The sequence below is a fragment of the Mustela lutreola genome, chromosome 1, assembly GCF_030435805.1.
Source record: "Mustela lutreola isolate mMusLut2 chromosome 1, mMusLut2.pri, whole genome shotgun sequence".
NCBI classification, from domain to species: Eukaryota; Metazoa; Chordata; class Mammalia; order Carnivora; family Mustelidae; genus Mustela; species Mustela lutreola.
Genome location: NC_081290.1, coordinates 195,139,433 through 195,160,800, shown reverse-complemented (window position 1 = coordinate 195,160,800; position 21,368 = coordinate 195,139,433). Strand labels below are relative to the sequence as shown.

The following is a 21,368-nucleotide window of genomic DNA, read 5'->3' as shown; positions in this document are numbered from 1 at the left end:
GGCATGCTCCAAAATTATGTATTTTTCTTTAACACAGCATTTTAATGCATTCTCAACTGAAAGGAGTTTTTCCGAATTTCAAACTGCTACAATGGCTCAAAATGGCTGCCTCTTTACATAATTTTAGATTTTATAAATGAATGAACAAATGAGTGACAGTAAATGAATGAATGAAAGTTTTATTTTATACTATAGTGACTTGGCTATTGCTTTACATTTGCTGCATCTCCTAAGAGTGAAAAAAGCATCAAGCAAAAGATTCTTTGTGCTAAAAGGGAATAGTATTAGAACATTCAACACTGAAACTGGAGGAGATCTTCTGGGTAGAGAGTAGTTCCTGGACCCTGTGACAGGTTCTTTCCTGGGGATTCCTCTTCCCCTTGCCCTTTTATGTTCTATCTGAGGTCAACCTCAGGTAGAAGCCACCCCTGAAGCATGCAGGCCTCAGAGGGTTGTTGTTCCCCCTCAACACTGGAAAAATGACTGCACGCAACAAGGCCATAGCCTTTCAAATAAGACTTCCAAAATGACTGTCCTGAAGGCTAGGGAGCACCTAGGCTGTATGTAAATTTATACACACACACACATACACACACATTTTAAATATATGTATTTGTTAAAAATACATATATGTAAAATATATCTACATATATTTTATATATATGTACGTAAAAATTCACTGACACTTAAGATTAAATGGCTAACAGACACATGAAAAAATGTTCATTATCATCAGCCATCAGGAAAATCCCAATCCAAACCACATTGAGATACCACTTCACACCAGTTAGAATGGTTAAAATTAATAGGACAGGAAACAACAAGTTTTTGGAGAGGATGTGGAGAAAGGGGAACCCTCTTACACTGTTGGTGGGAATGCAAGTTGGTACAGCCACTTTGGAAAACAGTGTGGAGATTCCTTAAGAAATTAAAAATAGAGCTTCCCTATGACCCGGCAATTGCACTACTGGGTATTTACCCCAAAGATACTGATGTGGTGAAAAAAAGGGCCATCTGGACCCCAATGTTCATAGCAGCAATGGCCACAGTAGCCAAACTGTAGAAAGAGCCAAGATGCCCTTCAACAGACGAATGGATAAAGAAAATATGGTACAGGGGCACCTGGGTGGCTCAGTGGGTTAAAGCCTCTGCCTTCGGCTCAGGTCACGATCCCAGGATCCTCAGATCGAGCCCCACATTGGGTTCTCTGCTCAGCAGGGAGCCTGCTTCCACCTCTCTCTCTGCCTGCCTCTCTGCCTTGTGATCTTTGTCTGTCAAAGAAATAAATAAAATCTTAAAAAAAAAAGGAAAGAAAATATGGTATATATATATATATATATATATATATATATATATATATATATATATATTTATAGTGGAATATAATGCAGCCATCAGAAAGGATAAATACCCAACTTTTGTATCAACATGGACGGGACTGGAGGAGATTATGCTGAGTGAATAAGTCAACCAGAGAGAGTCAATTATCTTATGGTTTCACTTACTTGTGGAGCATAAGGAATAACATGGAGGACATGGGGAGATGGAGAGGAGAAGTGAATTGGGGGAAATCGGAGAGGGAGATGAACCATGAGAGACTGTGGACTCTGAAATATAAACTGAGGGTTTTGGAGGGGAAGAGGGTGGGAGGGTGGGTGAGCCTGGTGGTGGGTATTAAGGAGGGCACGGATTGCATGGAACAGTGGGTGTGGTGCATAAACATAAACAATGAATCTTGGAACACTGAAAAAAATAAAATTAAATTAAAATGTTTTTTAAAAAAAGGTTTGTGCCATATCTGATTTGTATATTAAATCTCAATAAAAAAGAAAAAAGTAAATATACTTATACACACACACACACACACACAGTATGGAGCCAAAAAATGAAATAAAGGCTAGATACAATAAAACACAGAACATGTGTGGAGAATGTGTCTTCTGGGTGTCATTTCTCATCTTCAGTTTGTGCTCCACAGGGGTTACTCTCATCCCTGTGCCTGTGGAAAGAGCCTCCTTTCATCCCCAGTGTTTAGGGTCTCACTTGGATATGTTTATGTCTCAAAGTCCAGATACAGCGGGAGACCAGCTTCTCCCTCCTCAGTCTCCGTGGGGCTATCTTTCTCAGTGTCAGCTTTTGTTTGAGGATCTGCTTCTGCTTTGGGAGACTGACAGTGCCAAAGCCTTTATTTAACTTGTGGAAGAAATCATATTACCTAGTAGAAGTTCATCCTTGTTCTCACAGTAAGTGAAGGAGTTTGCATCTGAAACAACTCTCACTGGCCATAAAGCCCAGAATAACATGGGTTTTGCACTGAATAACATGGCTGTATTTTAATTTCTCTGAGAATAAAATAATTAATTCCTGTCTGGAGCCCACCTCATTTGTAACCACAAAGTTCTAATCAGAGTTATAATATAAAGCTTTGGCTATAGTGCAGGTCTGTGCATTGGTAAGAACATAATCTTTTGAGATAAGGTAGGCATGAGTTTGCAGCTCTTCTCTGACTTTTACTAACCATGTGAATTTGAGCTAATTATTTCACTTTGTTAAACCCAGCTTAGTGACCTGAAAGAAGAAACAATAGTATATGGCTGCCATTAAGATTAATGTACACAGTTTTTGGAAAGCAATTTGCATTGTGCCAGTAACTTCCTCTTTGAAGTTTCATATTCAACTTAAAATTTATTGCTATTTTCTTTTGAAAATCTAGATGATGTGTAAAGACAAAAAAAGGAACCTGTTTCCTGGTTAAACAACAGTGAAAAGTGGGTTTTGCTATCCCATTTAACAGATGAGGTAAATGAGGCTTAGATACTTTAAGTAATTTGTTGCTTATAGCTAATATGCCAGAAAAATTGTTAAGACATCATTATATGTTACTTTCCCTCCTCCCTCCTAAGTCCAATTTTACAATTCTTCTGCCCTTTTCCAGCCTGGCAGAAGTTTTAAGGCTGTTTGAAGAGTTTGAACCACAGGGACCTGTGGATTCTAGACACCAGGCACAGCTATGGGCAAGGGCACCGAACTTAAAATACAGGGATTAGGTAAAATTCTTGGAGTTAATCACCAAACTCTCTGAAAGTCGGCATGTTATTATTAAGGCCACTTTCCTTCTATGTCTTAAATTAGATCAGGGTCTCCTTTCTGGGGAAACTGTCCATTGAATGAAGAAAGACCTATAGATAATAAAGTCTATATATATTTATATGATTGAAAAATTATGAAAATGATAATAGGTTAAGCTGGACTATCTTACTACCCCCCATCCCTGTTTTTTCAGTCTCCAGAGTACAGTCAGTCTTCAGACAGATGCTTTTCAAACCATGCTGCAGTTCAAAGGTGGCCCGTAACAGCAACACAGTGGTGCAGAACTCTTGGGAAAATGTCAGGGACATCAGCCACAGAGGGAAGCACACAGCTATGAACCATCAGATCCCAGGGAGGTACCAGGCAAGCAGGGCCCCTGTGAAGGCAGTGGGGGACCTGTGAACATGTGCTCTGTAGTTGTGTGTACAATATGGGTGAGTGTGGGCACGCACGGCTATCGGGATGGAATCCCAGGATGAGAAGGATGAGGATACAAAGATTCAGGCAACAGGCTCTGAGCAGAGTGTGTATGCGGTTCCAGTTTTGGGAGTGTCTGTGCTAGGAGCAGAAGATGATTCTGTAAATAACGTGGCAGTCTATGGGCCAGGACCCTGGTAATTACAGGGAGATTTGACCTTGAATACGTCCTGGTTGGTAGAGGATGGAGAGATTGGGACTTTACCTGGGAATGGTGCCAGTCTGCTGTCTCTGAGTAGGTGGAGCCCTGTGGTTTTATGCTGTCCTGTCCTTAATGAGGTGTGTGGGGAGAGAGAGTGCTGTGGGGCCAGGCTACCCATTTAATGGGTGTGGAATTTGGTTTGATTTTTTAAAAAAATGCATCAAAGACCTGCATTTTGTTGTTTAGGGTAGGTACAGAATCCAAAACTCAGATAGGATTGCTTCTACTTATAGCACACTTTATCCCAGGGATGTTTGGCTCTGGGCCCTGGATTTATTTCCTAAAACTGCTCTGCATTTGGGGCATGGTTTATGTCCCTGACTTTGGTCTTTTTCCAAAATGTTTCAATCTCATTGTTACAGTTTCCTTTTGGACCCAAAGTTCTGAAAAAGTTAGGGATGCCCAGCAGAAAAGAAAATGTTAGAAAGATCATGAGCTTTAAAATTCAGAGGCAAAAAATCTTCACTAGGGTTGTAAAGGTTATTTGTGTCCCAGTTTTCTTTTCTGTAAAAATAGGAACACAGATATTCTCCCCAAATTGCAAGGATTGATTAAGATACGGCATAGCACAAGTTTCAAACTATATAGTGAGGTATGAGTGTCAGCTCTTGCTTTAAATGTGGGCTTTGAACTTACTGAGGCAGGGTAATAGGGGAGGCAGAAATATTAGGAATACATCCTCAGGGAAGACTGATTATTTGTCACGTCAGCATCCCTTCCTTGGTCATATGGCAGAAGCTCCATCCAAGGGTAGGGAGTTGGGGGGCAGATAGTGCAAGGAGGGGGGGTCTGAGAAAGCTATTTTTTAGGAGGTATTGAAATTTGAAGTGTTTGGCATAACAATGGTTATGGCAAAACCATTAGGCTAATGTACAGAGAGACTACAGACTCAAGGAAAATGGATTATCAATGGCTAAGAATTTGGTACTAGAATAAGACAATTTGGATTTGCTTCTCGGGCTGTCACCTGTGAATTCTAGAAAATTAGCAATTTCTATAAAATTCAGTTTCTTCACTTGTAAAAACAGTATAATTTTTACACTAAAATTAGTATAATAATAATAGCAGTATAAGAATCGATTTCATTTTGAATTACATGAGATAAAGTATATAAAGAGTATGATATCTGGCTTAGAGTAAGCATCTAAGAAATGTTAACCATTCACATTATCGCTGTAATTTGAAAAAGCTTGAGTCTAAAATATTTACTTGTTCCTGGCACATGTCAAAATTATATTTTATATATAATTATATATATATTATATATCAATTATATTTTAATAATGAGGCAACCAGCAGGAAGACAAAGAAGCTGATTCTAAGAGTATGTGACATGTAGACACACATTCACCCCCCCATACAAGATTTTATATAGGGATGTATAAAATAAAAAACATACATGTAGACGATTAGGAAAAGGATGCTAAAACAAGATTGCCATTTTATTTATTATTATTATTAATTATTATTATATTAGATAATATATATTATATTAACTATTATTGTTATTATCATTAGAGAGAGTGAGAGCATGAGTGAGGGGAAGGAGAGACAGAATCCTAAGCAGGCTCCGCGCTCACCATGGAGTCCGACAGTGGGCTTGATCTCATGACCCTGAGATTATGATGACCTGAGCAGAAATCAAGAATCAGATGCTTAACTGACTGAGCCACCCAGATGCCCCAAGGTTGCCATGTTAGATGTATGCTGAATTTATGTTCTACAGGGCAATAAAATCATATTCTTTTTGCGTTAACTCTTTCTGAACTACACAAATTGAAATGACACCAATTTATGCAAAACCTTCACATTATAAAGCTATAAAAGGCTTGCCCCTTCAGTTGTGATTTGTTAGTCAATTCTGTGATATTCTGTGATATTCTCTGAGGGTGTCAGATTAGGGTTAAGAAGGTATTTTGGAAAATGCTCCTGCTCGATAACAAAAATTTAATCAATCATCTATTTACATTCCTCCATGTTTGGGATAATTTTTTTAACATTATTAAAATAATTTTTGGAAGGGACAACTTAGAAGATATTGAGCAGAAATGAGACAACTTATTAAAGGAATTCTTCTCTATCAAACCAGGGTCTTCTTGATTTTAGAAATCAAGAAGTCCAGAGGAAAAGGGATCCAAAACCTGGAGCTTTTACTGCCTACAACAGTGATTTCAACCTTGACTGCATTTTTAAATCATCTGAGGAACTTTAAAAAATACTACTGCTGGGGCCCCATTTCAAAGCTTCTAAATTAATTGGTTTATAGTCAGAATTTATAAGGAGCTTCAGAATTTATAAGGTGATTCTACTATGCAGCCAAAATCGAATACTTCTGAGCTATAACTTACAACATTTTCAAGTATTCCAAGGTAAAAAGGAACCTGTTTTACTAGTTTAGCTTGCTAATTTACTTGACATTAGAAATCAAATGTCCCTTTTTGTATGGGCAATCCCCAAATGTATGCCATGTTATGAAAGAAGCCAGGTAATTTCTGGCATTTGGATCTAGATGATTAGACGTTGGATCTTTCTTAACTTTTACTGAGTGAGAAGTCAATTTTCTTATCTGTAAAATGAAGAATCAAACAGATTCAGGTTTCTTTTAAGGAGGATATAGGATAATGTATATGAACATATTTTTCAAATTTTAATATGCTGTTCAAATGTGAGTTGTCGTCCGGGCATTTGGATTCATCTTTAATTTTTCCCTGGGCTGAAAGCTTTTTGGTCCAATATGGCAGAAGTCTCTGTGAATTTAGGGAGAAGATACGAACACCTGAAGCAGGGAGCAAAAACTGGGGTGAAGCAAGCAGTTTGTTGACACTGGAGCCCCATTTCAGTCAGAATCTGAAGTTGTCAGCTTTAATGGAGTAGGGGGAAAATAGAAATATTTCCTTGTTTCATAGACCACATCTATAATGTCTGCACCATGGCCAGTCTATCGCTAAAAAGTTTTCAAAAGAGCAGCTCTGTTTAACCATATCCTATTCATTTTGTCAAGGGAGGCATCCCCACCCTATGATTATAGGGAGGGTTGAACACATAACACTCAGCAATGGACCGACAAGTTAACAGAAGTTGATTAGTCACTTATATTCACAACCTAGGAATGGAGGACACGGCACCTCATGTTGGTCCATGAGGGGTCACATTCAGGAACAGAGTGAAAAACCAGGGGCTGTGGGAGGCAGGTTTTCTTTCTTTCTTTTTTTAAGATTTTTTTTTAAAAATTTTGTTTATTTATTTGACAAACAGAGATCACAAGTAGGCAGAGAGGCAGGCAGAGAGAGAGGAGGAAGCAGGCTCCCCTCGGAGAAGACAGCCAGATGCGGGGCTCGATTCCAATACCCTGGGATCATGACCTGAGAAGAAGGCAGAGGTTTAACCAACTGAGCCACTCAGGTGCCCCGTGAGGCAGACTTTCTAGTATTGAGGGGACTAAGTACTCATGGGTTCCACTGGGAGGAGGTAACTGGCTTACTTGAATAGTTTCTCAGGCTGACAGGGCACAGAAACTCTAGGATACTCAGGGATAAGCAGGGATCATGCTTGGACCCCATGATAAGGAGCGTTGTTTGGGTAGGAGACCTCATCAGTGGGACTAGAGTGAGGAGGAGAAGTCATGGATAGGCCATTCAAGGCTCTTCTGGTTCCCCAGATGTTGAGGTAACACACAATGTTGGACCTTAATTTTAGGTCTTATACCACATGCGCAGTCACGAAAAAATCACACGCGTTTGCATTTATGCACTAAAGCAAAGCTCTGCATATATATGTGGGTATAATGCATGAAATCAAATGACCAAAAAGATGTAACTCTTGGATCATCCATGCTGAACAGGTAGTTTTGCTTTCCATATAGTAACAAACTAATGAGTGACAGTAATCTAATGGGGATTAGGGCAGATCGCCCCAAAATAACGCCACTTTGACATATTGCTTATTTTAAATTCACCTTTTTAAAGAAATACCCAGTGCAAAATGGATAACCTGATCCTCCTTTGTTCCCACAAAAGCAGTAAATAAATCTCCCATGTGAATGGGACCTTCCGATCAGGAAGTAGAGACATTCTTATCATCAGAGACATGGAATTTAGGGCCACAGAAGCCTATATAAACAACTCTTGTTACTTTAACTAATTTACTATACCAGTCCAAATTCTCTTTAGAATTTCTTACTAATTGAAGCTTCCAAACGTAAGTTTTCTTTGTCCTCTGAATTTCTGCCAGATTTAGGTTTCTCTGTCTAAAATGTATAAAAAAGCAGCATGCTTTGGTCATTTCTTTGGGTCTCAATTTTGTTATTGGCCTCCATGGATACAAAATTAAGTCTTCCCCTGGTAATCTGTTCATGCCCATTTAATTCTTTGATCAGCCAAAAGACCTTGAGGAGGAAAGGATAATTTTTCCTTCCCCACAAATCACAGCTGAAAAGTTAAGTTTCTGCTTCATAATCAATTTATCTATGAGTTGGGGCTGGGTGTAGAGGTTACATCAGAATAAGACTGTGTTGATTTTGATTGTTAATTTTGTATTTTGCCTTCATTAAAGAACATAGGAGGAGAACATTTTAGGGAGAAGATAAATACATTTCACATGGTTGAGTTTTAGATGTCTATTCAAGACATTCAAGTCAGGATGTCTGATAGTCTGTTTTTGTAAAAACTAACTGAATTAACTGCATAAAGCACTTAGCATAGTTCTTGACACATAGTAAGCATTTAAAATAGCAAGCATTTATATTTACAGTATAGGATGTAAGTTTAAACTAGACAAATACATTTGGCAGCTATCAATTGTACAGAATAGGCTAATCTTAGCCAGTACGGAGTGATTGTGTTTATCTCTAGAGCTCCCTTGGGCATGGAACTGATCGTTAGCCAACCCTATGGAAGATAAATGGTGTTTTATAACCATAGGTCATATCCTGTTTGGGCAGGATGTAACAGCTTGCCAATACTATTTAGTAATAATAATTGGGTTATAATAACTCAACAATAATAATAGTAATGATAATAATAATTGCATCTGATCTCAGCAGAGCCTGAGGGGTTTCAACAGTTCAGGCTAGTCACAAGGGTTGACTATACCTATAAGACTGCTCAGTATAAGAGTAGCAGACTCTGGTCTCTAGGTAGCAAGAAGTTTCCCATATAGTTGGTGGTGGGACAAGACCAGAAGACAAAGTGTTTTTACATAACCCAGTGGGGGAGGACAAGGAAGCCTGTGCCAGAAATATCTGGACCCTTTCATTGCAGACCCTTCTGTTACTACACCATCTTTTCCTTGAGATAAAGCATTACTAGGGAATAAAGGTTTGAGTCTTGTGAGTCCTTTTAGCAGTTGAATACTTACGGCACTTAACAGTTAATTAACACAGCAGTAGATGATATTGAAACCTTAGGAGTGAGTGGAATTACAGTTTGAGGAGATAAAAAGGGCAAGGTTGGGAGTTTGAGGCCCTTCAACACTTGATGGTAGGCAGTGAAGAAGTCATCTGATGTACCATATAGAACATTAGGAGGTAAGTAAGGCAGGTTCTGATATTCCTGTGGACAGGAGAAGAAATCCCAGACTGAGAGACATTTTTAGTTTTCCAATGCCACACAGAGAGGTCTTTAGACTCCTAATCTGGTTCTCTGGTTCCTTCAACTACATCACATTGCTTCTTGACTAAAACTAGTCTTTAGACAAGTTCTCTAGAGAAACCTCTGAAAAGTGCAAAAAAAAAAAAAAAAAAAAAAAAACCAACCTTATAGGGGTTTTGTGGCTTTCCTGACCAGACGAGAGGTTAAAAAATAGTCTTTGGCTTCCTACAATTAGAATTTCTGAGACATTTCTGTCCAACAAGTTAAGTCTGTTGCTTCCTACAAGGTTGGTGAATCTTCATTTTTAGGATTTATTTTTTTAAATCAATTGAGACATCTCCACTAATGCCTAGAATAACCTCCCTTTCCATCAAACTGCCTTTAAATGAGGCCGTGTTATCTCCCTTAACACACCTTGAAATCATATATTTTACATTGCTAGTGTTAGTGTAATTTGCTTTTTATAGCACATATATTGCTGAGTTAAATGTCACTTAAAAATGGATTCCTATTTTAAGAGCCACAAACTGTGGGCTATGATGAAACTGAGCTCCGGGCAGCTCCTGACTCGGCAAGGCTCAGTAGCTCTTTCTGTTACTGAGTAACTTTCCTTTGCCAGTCCTCAAAATTTTGGGAGCCTTCTTCTATTTGTAAGCATCTTGATCCTGGAGGGCACACCCAATAGGCACACATCACCTGGCAAGGCCATCAGTTCAGTGTCAACATTAGTATATTTAAAATCCCAAAAATATTTACAGTGAAACCAGCTATATATAACCTACATTATTTATTTTTCTAGAAAAGGGCTTATATAACTATTTATAGGAGACCTCTAACAAATTCCTTCAGTATTTGAGAAATAAATGCATCCCTGAATTGATCAGTTTTTCACACCTGGGCTTTTACTGAGCTATATTTATATTTCTTTCTACTGAACTGAGTAAATATTGATGAACATTATGTATGGTCATCACTGTGTTCAATATTGGGTGTGTAAATGAAATAGCATCTCAATATATACTGTGCCTTGCGGTAGCTTGTAATATAGCTGGGGCTCAGAAAATTCACTCCTGAAGCAGTGGATGAAAGGCAGAATCTGACCCAGTGGATAAAAAAAGAAACAGAGGAAGGGTCCTGTGATACTTCATTAACCCACAATTACAACTGAACCCCGAACAATGCAGGAGTTGGGGCACCAACTCCCATGAATAAAAAATCTGTGTGTAACTTTTGACTCCCCTTAACTCATAGCCTGAACTCATAGCCTAAACTCATAGCCTACTCCTAACCAGAAAACTTTACCGATAATTAAAACATGGATTAACACATATTTTGTATATGTATTACATACTGTATTCTTACAGTAAAGTGATCTAGAGAAAAGAAAGTGTTATTAAGAAAAGCAGAAGGGAAAGAAAGTACAATGATAGTAATGTACTATGTGTATTAAAACAAACCTGTGTGGCCTGCACAACTCAAACCTATGTTGTTCAAGGGTGAACTGTACTTAATAAATGTTATGACAGCTGAACCTCAGAACAATCCTATATGTTAGGTGTCAGTATCTCTGCTTATAGATGGGGTTCCTGAGACACAAACACCGTAAGCTTACTTGGCCAGTGAAGGATGTGATCGGAACCCAGATCATCTGGCTACAAAGCCTGCTCAGAAGCACCACATTTGTCTTCACTGAATTTACTAATGACTTTCTCCTCCATCCTTCACTCTTGACTTGTGGCTTCTGGGATCATCTACTTACATGATTTCCCAGTACAAGTCTCCATGATCTACCGAGCTCCCCTGTCATGCTGACGGCCGTTTACTTGACCATCCCTCTTAGATATACTTCTAGCACAGGAAATTCAGGTCTAAATTCTAGCTCTTTATTTTCCCTATTTGCCTTTTACTGTGTCCTGGAAGTGAAATCTTTGCCCCCTTTGATACTTGAACTTTCATCTTCATTCTCAACCCCCATGATCATTAATCTAGCAAACCCTGCTAATTCCTCCATCACTATAAATGCCTGGAGGTCCAAAAAAGACGAGGCTGTCTTAACTATGAGATAAGCAAGTTTGATTCCTTCGATTCAAGGAAATGTTCCTATGTGGAATAGGATACTAATAATACCTATTAACAGGATTTTTGTAAAAACTAATGAATTAATTGTGTAAAGCACTAAGCATAGTTCTTGACATGTAGTAAGCATTTAAAAAATGTAAAATATTGTTCTAGCATTAATATTCTTGAATTCATCAGATGATATTTTTAAGCATGCCAAACCTGTACTTTCTGAAAATTATTCATTTCCTATAAATGACATAATGTGTGTAAAACTAGCTAGCTTGGTACATTCACTATGTGTTCATTACTGCTCTGCCCCCATATACACCTCTGAGTCCTAGAGTCTAGGATTCTGTGTTAAAAATGTATATTGAAGTGTGTAAACCTGGTGATTCACAGACCTGTACCCCTGGGGATAAAAATACATGTTTATAAAAAAATAAAAAATTTAAAAAATGTATATTATTTATATAGAGACTTGCATGTTAAGGAGGTGAAAATGCTTAATAAAATACATTGAAATTAAATATATGCAGAACCACACAACTCTTGATATTTGCTTTCTCAGAAGTTAACTGTGGCTATTCAAACAAAGACCTTTCAGGGCCATCTATTCTTTGCAGTGAAGTTCTGTATCTCTTCTTATGGAAGTGTCACTTGTGCGTGGACCCCTCCGTATGTGGTGATGGTCAATGTACTTGGAACCAGCCTCATACCACCAGAAGTCTGAGGGTTAATGCATGAGAGGCATTGTATTGCCTTTACAGGTACCACGCATGGAATGACACAAATAGTTATAATAGGAAAAAAAAAAGATGGAAAAAATAGAAATAAATAAATAAAGAAGTACTATAAAGAGATTCAAGTTTTGGAAAGAGGGCAACTTTGCAACAAAAGAATACAGTTAAGAATAGTTCTTCCTACACTGCTTCCTGCTTGGGCTTCATCTGCTCTTCAAGGAACATGACTTTAGTGAAGCCCCAGTTGAGAAGATTTTGAAATGTAGTTCCCATGGCAACAGGCTCTGAGGTGACATAAATCCAAAGGAACTTTTCTTGGTTGTTCTATCATCCAAACAAGAATCCTCTAAGGCTCCTAGAGAAAAGTCAACTTTTAATGAAGCATGGGTCTTTGCTGTCTGTGCCCCATGGAGCCCTTTTCCTGTGGGTCTTATTTCAGGTTTGTAATAATGATTTATTTTCTTTAATTGTGAGTTGATGATAGTAGGAATGAGAACAGGGACTGGGATTTATTGTAATCACCACAGCAGTGGCAAATTTCTAAGTGTAAGATTTGTGCTTGAGGCCTTGAATGGTTAAATATATATCCCTTGTGCGAAGGATAGGCAAGCAGTGGGAATGCACAAATGTCATCCAACACTCACACAAGAAGACACGCGCACATACACAGGACTGCTACAGGAGTTGTAAATTAGCTTGCCAAGTGGAGGACAGACAGCTGCCAAAGTGATTCTGATTATAAACCCAACCACATGATGACTCCAGCTGTCCCATCCTCACCAAAATGTACCTCTTATCAATTGAGTGCTGTTCCAAGTTTCATAGAGATCTGTTAGATTGGTTATAGAATTTGACTTTGTTAAAAAAATAATTCCTGGAAGAGGGTGTGGAATGCGGATGATTCCCAACCTGTCCTTCATAGACTGTGTTGATGGATTTGTGAGATCTTTCCTGAGAACTGCTTTTGATAGTCGAAAGTAGAGCAAGCATTAGGACTGTGCATGTTTGGGGAAGAGGAATTTTTGCCAAGACTGGAAATGGGCACAGAAAGAGCACCTTGGAGGCTGTGGAGGAAACCTCACCTGACTTTGTAATTTGGCCTTTGCGGTGTGGTTATTTGAAGAGTAGGTCATCCATGGTGGGACAGGAAGTAGGGAGTAGGGGCAGGTGGAATAATCTGATCCTGTTTGTGGATTAAGTTATGTTGGAGAGTTGGGTCTTAGATAAAGCTTTGAAGAAAAAACATTATTTACAAATTTCTCTTCTTTTTAGCAATCAGCTCTCCTCTTCCTCCCTCTATTACCTTCCCTCTTATACCTCTCAGACTCACCTAGCTCTCTGAAGCTTTTTTCTCCCACTCATTCCCTCCTAACTGATGTATATTTTGTGTATTTTTTACATATATTTCCTATAACATTTATTGAGGCTCTTCCATTTTATGATTTAGTTTAATCCTTACAACAACCTTACAGGTTATTATTATTATCTCCATTTTACAGGTGAGGAAGTTTGAGAATCTGGCATTAATTAATGTTTTGTGAGCTGCTGTAAGCCAGGTTTGATATCTGGTTTTAAACATATATACATGAATAAACCTAGTTCCTACCTGCCATAGCTCATGGAAGTAAATGAGTGGTCACAAAGACAGCAAAATGTCATGAGGAGAGGGGCAGTAGAGCTAAGGACAAGCTACTACAGGCCTTCCTGGTTACTCTCCATGAGGGTATGAGCTGGTGATGATTTGAGATCCTATATCTTCTGGCATTTTGGCATTTTGCTAGGGTATACTCAAGACATACATTCTCTGAAACATGGAATTTCTGGTACTTGATAAATTTAGTGACTCATCTTTAGTTTCCTGACCTGGAATCAAACAGGTTTGGGTGAGGTTGCTTCCTCCCAGGTGGAGTAAGGAGTATTTTGGTCAGACTTGCTCCAAATACTATCTGAGAAGCACCTTAGATGAGCCATAAAAAGCCATGCTGGAGACAAGGACTTGTGTGCACGTAGCTTATTTTTGGAAGTGATGTCAGGGAAGAGGAGGAGTGAGGCAGGGAAAGATGGGAAGCTAATCCAAAATGGGCTAACGAGGTGTCTGCCTTAGCGGGAATTTCACAATCAATCCCTCTGAAGCCCCTTTGAGAATCAATGAAGAACAAAACACTGGAGACACAGAAGGGCAGAGCATTTATTCACTGACTCCCTGTGGGGATTACCTCCTTCACACTTCCAGGTTTGCACATGTACCGAGAGGCTGGGTGCATTTTAGCAGACAGTGTGTGTGTGGTGGCAGGGACATCTTAGGGTAGAAAGCAGGGGTAAGTGGTGCAGCTGGTGGATTTTGTGTTCTTTGACTGCAACATGCAGCCAGCAGCCACTGCAGCAGCAGAAGCCCAAAAGATGGGCTGAGACGAGGCAGAAACCATGTCTAACATAGCCTGGTGATGGGATTTGAACTCAGGGCCTTGTAAACATGTTCAGAGTGGAGGGTAGATGACACCATGGCTATAAAAGGCAGGCAGCCAGCCATATTACATGATATGTAATGTGTTAAAAAGTTTAGAAAGGACTTTTGCTCCATTTACCTCTTTCTGAAAGTCCATCCTTTGTCATTTTTCATATTGTTGTGCTTTGAGTTAAAGCATCTTGCCTAAATTACAAGAAAGAACATTGCCCGGAGGGACTATTGTATCAAGTCACTGACATCCAATAGCCTATTAGACTGGTCTTCCTCAGCATGACTTGATCATGTCATTCCCCTGATCATGCCATTCCTCTCTTTAACGTGTTCCATGGATTCACGCTGCATACACATTTCTTGGCATTTAAGTTTCTCCCCAGTATGACCTCGGGGTACTGTTCTAGATTTGATGTCCAATTACGTCCTTTACTTGTATTCTGAATTGTAGTAAACCAAATCAAAGACCAGGTAGGCTTCTTCTGGATACGCTGGAAAACCCCTCCAATTAGAGAAGTTAGAGATTCATGTTTTGTGACAGCATCTACCAGCAGGCAGCTGTGTGATTGGCTGGGCTTCAGTTTTTCATGTCTGGAAGATGTAGGGTAGGAGGGTTAGATCAGTGAATCCCAAACCTGGCTAAATATCCCAATCACTAGGGATAGATTTAGAAGAAAAACCAGGTTATAAAGTCTTACTTCTGGAGATTCTGATTTATTATATTTACATTAGGGTAGCAGAATATGTACTTTTAATATGCACAGATTTATCTGACTCAGTTGTATAGCTAGATTTGTGAACCATGGGACTAGACGACTTTTTTTTTTTTTTTTAAAGATTTTATTTACTTATTTGACAGAGAGAGAGATCACAAGTAGGCAGAGAGGCAGGCAGAGGCAGAGGAGGAAGCAGGCTCCCCCTGAACAGAGAGCCCAATGCGGGGCTTGATCCCAGGACCCTGAGATCATGACCTGAGCTGAAGGCAGAGGCTTAACTCACTGAGCCACCCAGGTGCCCCAGGACTAGATGACTTTTAATATTGCTTCAAATCTATGAGACCCCAAAAGAGTGAACTAGCCATCACCGAGAGACTCTGAGAGACGGGGCACAGTGGGATAACTTCTGTCATGAGGGAGAGTTAGAATATGAGCAAAGTAAGCAAAACAGGGAAACAAACGTTGTTGCGTCTGGTGGGAAGAAGAGGGGTCAAGCTACAAGGCCATGAGAGTCAGCAGGAGGTCACTGAGAATCTCCTGAAAGAGAGCTGACAAGGGCCAACAAGATTTCCAACAACTCAGCAATTCTGGAAAAATATGTTCTTAACTGACAGGGTGTTCTCTTTACTGCCAAGTTCAAATTCCAAGAGATTACAGGGAGGCTCTGTTTCTCCTTGGACTAGATATTGTGCAATTTCTGTGATAAACTGAAATGTAAGTGTTGTATGGAATGCCCTCTCTGAACTTGAGTAGCATTTTATTTTTACCTTTTCTAGATCTTACCATATTGTTTTCAGGAAAATAAGTTTGGTGTACTCTAGCTTATCTTTTCCAGGAGATTGTCAGACCCCTGTGGCAAGGACCCTATTATATATTTCCTTATCTTCCACAGGAAGAGGTTAAACACAATCACTAAGAACACCAGATCTGGAGTAAGATGGACCTAGATTTCACATGTCTTTCACAATTTAACATCCGGTGAATTACTGCATCTTTAAAATGGGAATGATAAAATCTACTTCGTAGGATTTGGGGGAGAATTAAAAGGAAGTACTGCATGTGAAATTGTATTGGATTCTGGCTTGCTGGGGTCAGTTCAGAAGTGCTAGGACAGGAAGAATGCTTGGTATATATAGTAAGCACTCAATAAATGGTAAGTTACTGTTTTTGGACAACACTATGCATTTTACTGAATAGATTTTAATTGGACAAATAAATAATGTTTCTAAAGCCCATTCAAATATTATCAAGGGTACAAGAAAATATTCCTCCTTTTAGAAAGTTAGTTTCTAGGTCTGTGATCCCAGGGGATGCTCTGACTTTCTACTTCTAATCAGGTCCCCAGATCCCTAAATCCAGAATAAAACTGCTCAGTCTCCTCACCAGATGGCACGTATTATAGGCAAAGATGTCTTCCTTCTACAAACTGGAAAACAGCCTTGGGGCAAAGCCTCTATCAGATTATCTTTAGCTCAGAGCAAGTTCTAAGGCAGTCCATATTCTAATCCTTCCAACAGGACAGGAGTTAAATGGTCTGTGTTTAGTTCTTTTATCTGTGTTTAGCACTACAGCCATTTATCTGTCTGAACAATCATGGATAGGAATTGGATGGAAAGATACATCATTGAGGCTCTAGGTTGAAGGAGGGTGAGTGACTGAATCCAGGCTGAACTTTTCCTAAGTCCCCAACCTCAGGTAGTAAAGGCTTTGGGAAAGACCACCTCCCATTTCTGCTCTGTCTGGGGTGACCACGAGGTGGAAACTCCAGACACAGCTGGGCTGGCTCCAACCTCTGAAAGGACTCTCTCCAGATATTGGCCCCAGGTTTTACAATCTTGAGCAGAAGTTGGAGCTGAAAGGACCCAATAAATGGACCAAAGTAAAGACAAGGGAGACTCCTCAGCTCGTCTTTGAGACTGTTCTTCTCAGCAGCATCTGCCCTCACCATGGAGAGCTCCATGGAGGTCCATCCTCCAGAGGGTGCTCCAGTAGAAGAGTCCTTAGGGGACCAGGAGAACAGACCCATGGGCATCCCGAGAAGCTTTTCTGCTGAAGTCCAAAATCTCTCTGTGTGGATCCAGTTCTCAAGAACAGGAGGTGACTGGGAGAAGAGAGATGGTCCCTGTCTCTTTCTCTCTCTTTTTCTTTCTCTCCCCTTCTAAGTGACTCTTTCCCCTTGTTCCCACAGAGTGCCTTTAATAAGAATGGAAGCTGAGAACTCCTCCGTGACAGAGTTTATCCTCGCAGGCTTAACCAACCAGCCGGGACTCCAGCTCCCTCTCTTCTTCCTGTTTCTAGGTTTCTATGTGGTCACGGTGGTGGGGAACCTGGGCCTGATAACCCTAATTGGGCTGAATTCTCACCTACACACCCCCATGTACTTTTTCCTCTTTAACTTGTCCTTCATAGATTTCTGCTATTCCACTGTTATCACACCCAAGATGCTGATGAGTTTTGTCTTGAGGAAGAACATCATCTCCTACGCAGGGTGTATGACTCAGCTCTTCTTCTTTCTTTTCTTTGTTGTCTCTGAGTCCTTCATCCTGTCAGCAATGGCATATGACCGCTACGCTGCCATCTGTAACCCACTGGTGTACATGGCCACCATGTCTCCTCAGGTCTGCTTACTCCTTCTGCTGGGTGTCTATGTGATGGGATTTGCTGGGGCCATGGCTCACACAGCATGCATGGTGAGACTGACCTTCTGCAGCAAAAATCTGGTTAACCACTACATGTGTGACATCCTTCCCCTTCTTGAGCGCTCTTGCACCAGTACCTATGTAAATGAGCTGGTCGTTTTTGTTGTTGTGGGCATTGATATTGGTGTGCCCACAGTTACCATCTTCATTTCTTATGCCCTCATCCTTTCCAGCATCCTCCGTATTCATTCTACCAAAGGCAGGTCCAAAGCCTTTAGCACCTGCAGCTCCCACATAATTGCAGTGTCTCTCTTCTTTGGGTCAGGGGCATTTATGTACCTCAAACCATCCTCTCTTTTACCTATGAATCAGGGGAAAGTGTCCTCATTGTTCTATACCATCGTTGTGCCCATGCTCAACCCGCTAATCTATAGCTTGAGGAATAAGGATGTCAAAGTTGCTCTGAAGAAAACATTAAGGAAAAAACCATTCTCTTGAGAAAGGGGCAATATTTAGGAAAGGGCCTTTTCCTTTCTTTTTATTTTTCAGGTTCCATTGGTTACTTGGAGGAAATTTTAACTCTTTCTCAAAGATGTTCATCCTTCCCATTTTATGCATCCTTTAATTTAAAAAGACTCTTAAAACTATAGGGTATGCCCATTTAGTGGACCATAAAGATCATTTAATTCAGTTCTCTCATATTTCTCAGAATAGATACAGGTTTATGTACCTTCCCCAAAGTCACTCAGTTATTCAGTAGCACAGCTGTGACCAGGATATAAGCTTTTGACTCCCCTTGCCCCCTTTTAAAAATTTAAGTTCAATTAGCCAACAAACAGTACATCATTAGTTTTTGGTGTAGTGTTCAATGATTCATTAGTTGTGTATAATACCCAGCGCTTTTGATTTGTAATACTACTTTTCACTATGGTTCACTTTCTTCCTTCATCAGCACTGGAAGATTTCATTTCAAATGTGAACTGATCTAGGATGTTAAGATCTGGTTCTATCTACAGAAATCTCATGCAACTTTTCAAGGGCTAATTTTAAATACCACATTTTTGCAAAGAAGGTAGGAGGCATAAAACTTTGTTGAGATGGTCTTGGCTAAATGACCAAATTCTTGTGGAATTTTGCATAGTATTTGGGGGAAGTATGCTAGGACCCAGACATCAGCAAGCATGGTACTGCCTAAGACAGGGGTGTGGAGCTTCAGGGACTTGGACTTTAAAGGGTCTGGTCATGCTGGCTGGATGACCTTATAGAAAATGTCAAGGTTATGAAGTACAGAATTAGGGATTTTTTTTTTTTTTAAACACACAATCATTTCCTTGTTTCAGATTGTGCTTTTAAAACCTGGGTGGAGAAGTCTGAAGCTCAGGATGGTCAGCTAAAAATCTGGAGACTATTTCAGAACCATAGAGGAGACATTGTGTTACAAGCCAGTAATTAGGTTAACACCACACAGCAGGCAGTCAGCAGAAGAAAGGACCACTGACTGTTATGGTACTGTATGTGGCAGAGACTATGTGAGATATTCTCTGTGTGCCTCTCTAGATCAACTCTCTGTTACTTTGTACCTTACTTCAAGTCTTGGGAGGCATTCCCCAACGGATCTTGTCAATGGGCTGGCTCCCTGACCCTGAAGTTTCTGATTGGGTTAAGCCAATGGCAGCATCAGGAGAGGAAATCAGAGAACAAGTGGAGCATGATACTGTGATATTTATTTCCCTGACTTCCTTCCAGTGGGCTACAGTAACTGTTCTTAGCTGTTTACAGTAACTTCGTCTCTTCATGGAAAGGGATGGTAATGATACTGCTGTTAGCTTCTGCCACCCTTCTGTGGTTTCTCTTAGCTACCCTTTTGTCTACCCCCATGCAAATAGTGCCTTTGTTATGTTTTCAGTTATTTTGTTTCAGGGGGCCATTTTTTTTCTGTTGTGACTCTGATTGACACACCTTCCCATAAAGGGTAGAAGGATGATACAGTTTAGGTTTGTAAATCCACAGCCTAATGATCCCATGTAAAAGGAGATAGAGTAGCTTTTTGGTTTAAAAGAAAATTATAAGTAGTAAATGTTTCTTTGAGAAGCAACGATATATGAAAGGCTGTGGAAATATTTTTGATTTATGAGATTCTTTTTAGGAAAATTCTCTTCTATTTGTAAAAACGAGCCTGAATGGATATACAGTTATATCCTTTGGGAAGGTACATATCACTCAGGGTGAATTAAAAAGAATAAAAATGGAACCAGGGAAGTGTGTTTAGATGGTACAGAACACAGGGCCATCATAGAATTGGGATGACTGGAACAAGGAGAGAAGAACAGCATAGAGACTCAGAAAGCAGACCAGAGAATTGGGGCGGATGCGGGGAGAGTCAAACTTGAACCCTAGATTTTACTCACCAGCAATGTGACCTCATGCAAGTTAATTGATGTCTCTTCCTCTTTAGCATTTCCACAGGATTATTATGAGAACTATTTTTCTTCTACATTATACATTTCTGCATTCTAAATCCTATTTACAGTCTGTATTTATTTGTATATTGACTGGGCAGTATATGTTCATGGTATTTATAATTATTACCAAAAAATACTCAGTGATGTGTGCTGGGTGGCTCAGTTGGTTAAGTGTCTGCCATTGGCTCAGGTCACAATCCCGAGGTCCTGGGATCAAGCCCTGCATTGTGCTCCCTGCTCAATAGGGAGCCTGCTTCTCTCTCTGCCTGCCCCTGCTTGTGCTCTCTCACTCTCTCTCTCTCAAATAAATAAATGAATAAATCTTAAAAAAAAAAAAAGTTGGTTTTTTTTTTTAAAGGAAGCCTCCTTTTACTCAATTTTGTGCTCCTTTTCTACCTTTTCCAGGGTCTGCCACTGTTGCTTGTGGATTGTATGTTTTAAGACAGTCTTTCTATGCATTGTGTTTGTGTTAGCCAAGATGCAGCAGGGAGTCGTCTGGTCAGAGGGCTGAAAACTATCAGCCCGAAGTGGGGAAGGGGAAGGGACAAAAGCTGGGAAGGAATATGTTTTGTTTTGCAGAACCAGCAGTTCCTGACAAGGAAATGCCAGGCTAGGTATTTCCCCTGGAAGCCCCTTGCCTAGGCCAGTCTGAGCAGGTTTGGAGCTGAGGACCCATGCAGAAGCCCCCCAAGTTGTCCTGAAGTTACCTTTAACTCATTATAATACTAAGATCTCTTATGGACCGAGTTTTCCATGGTATTTTGAAATATGATCTATGCCCTAGTATGTTGACATGCCAGGCATGTGCAATTGAACCAAAGGGCCTAAGTAATGGAATATCTATTATGTTCCTTAGTGTATATGCAAGATCCCTGTCCCTACCCCCTAATCTGCTGAATAAAAGCTTCTTGTGCTAACCCCACAGGAGGACAGTG

At 39.9% G+C, this 21,368-nt stretch overlaps 1 protein-coding gene across 1 annotated transcript; it reads left to right on the top strand.

The window, feature by feature from the left end:
• The first annotated feature begins 17,527 nt into the window (after nt 1-17,527).
• Nucleotides 17,528-18,469, top strand: LOC131820628 (olfactory receptor 8B8). The gene has a single exon (XM_059156319.1). The coding sequence runs from the start codon at nt 17,537-17,539 to the stop codon at nt 18,467-18,469; it is 933 nt and encodes a 310-aa protein (XP_059012302.1). The 5' UTR covers nt 17,528-17,536.
• Nucleotides 18,470-21,368: the final 2,899 nt, after the last annotated feature.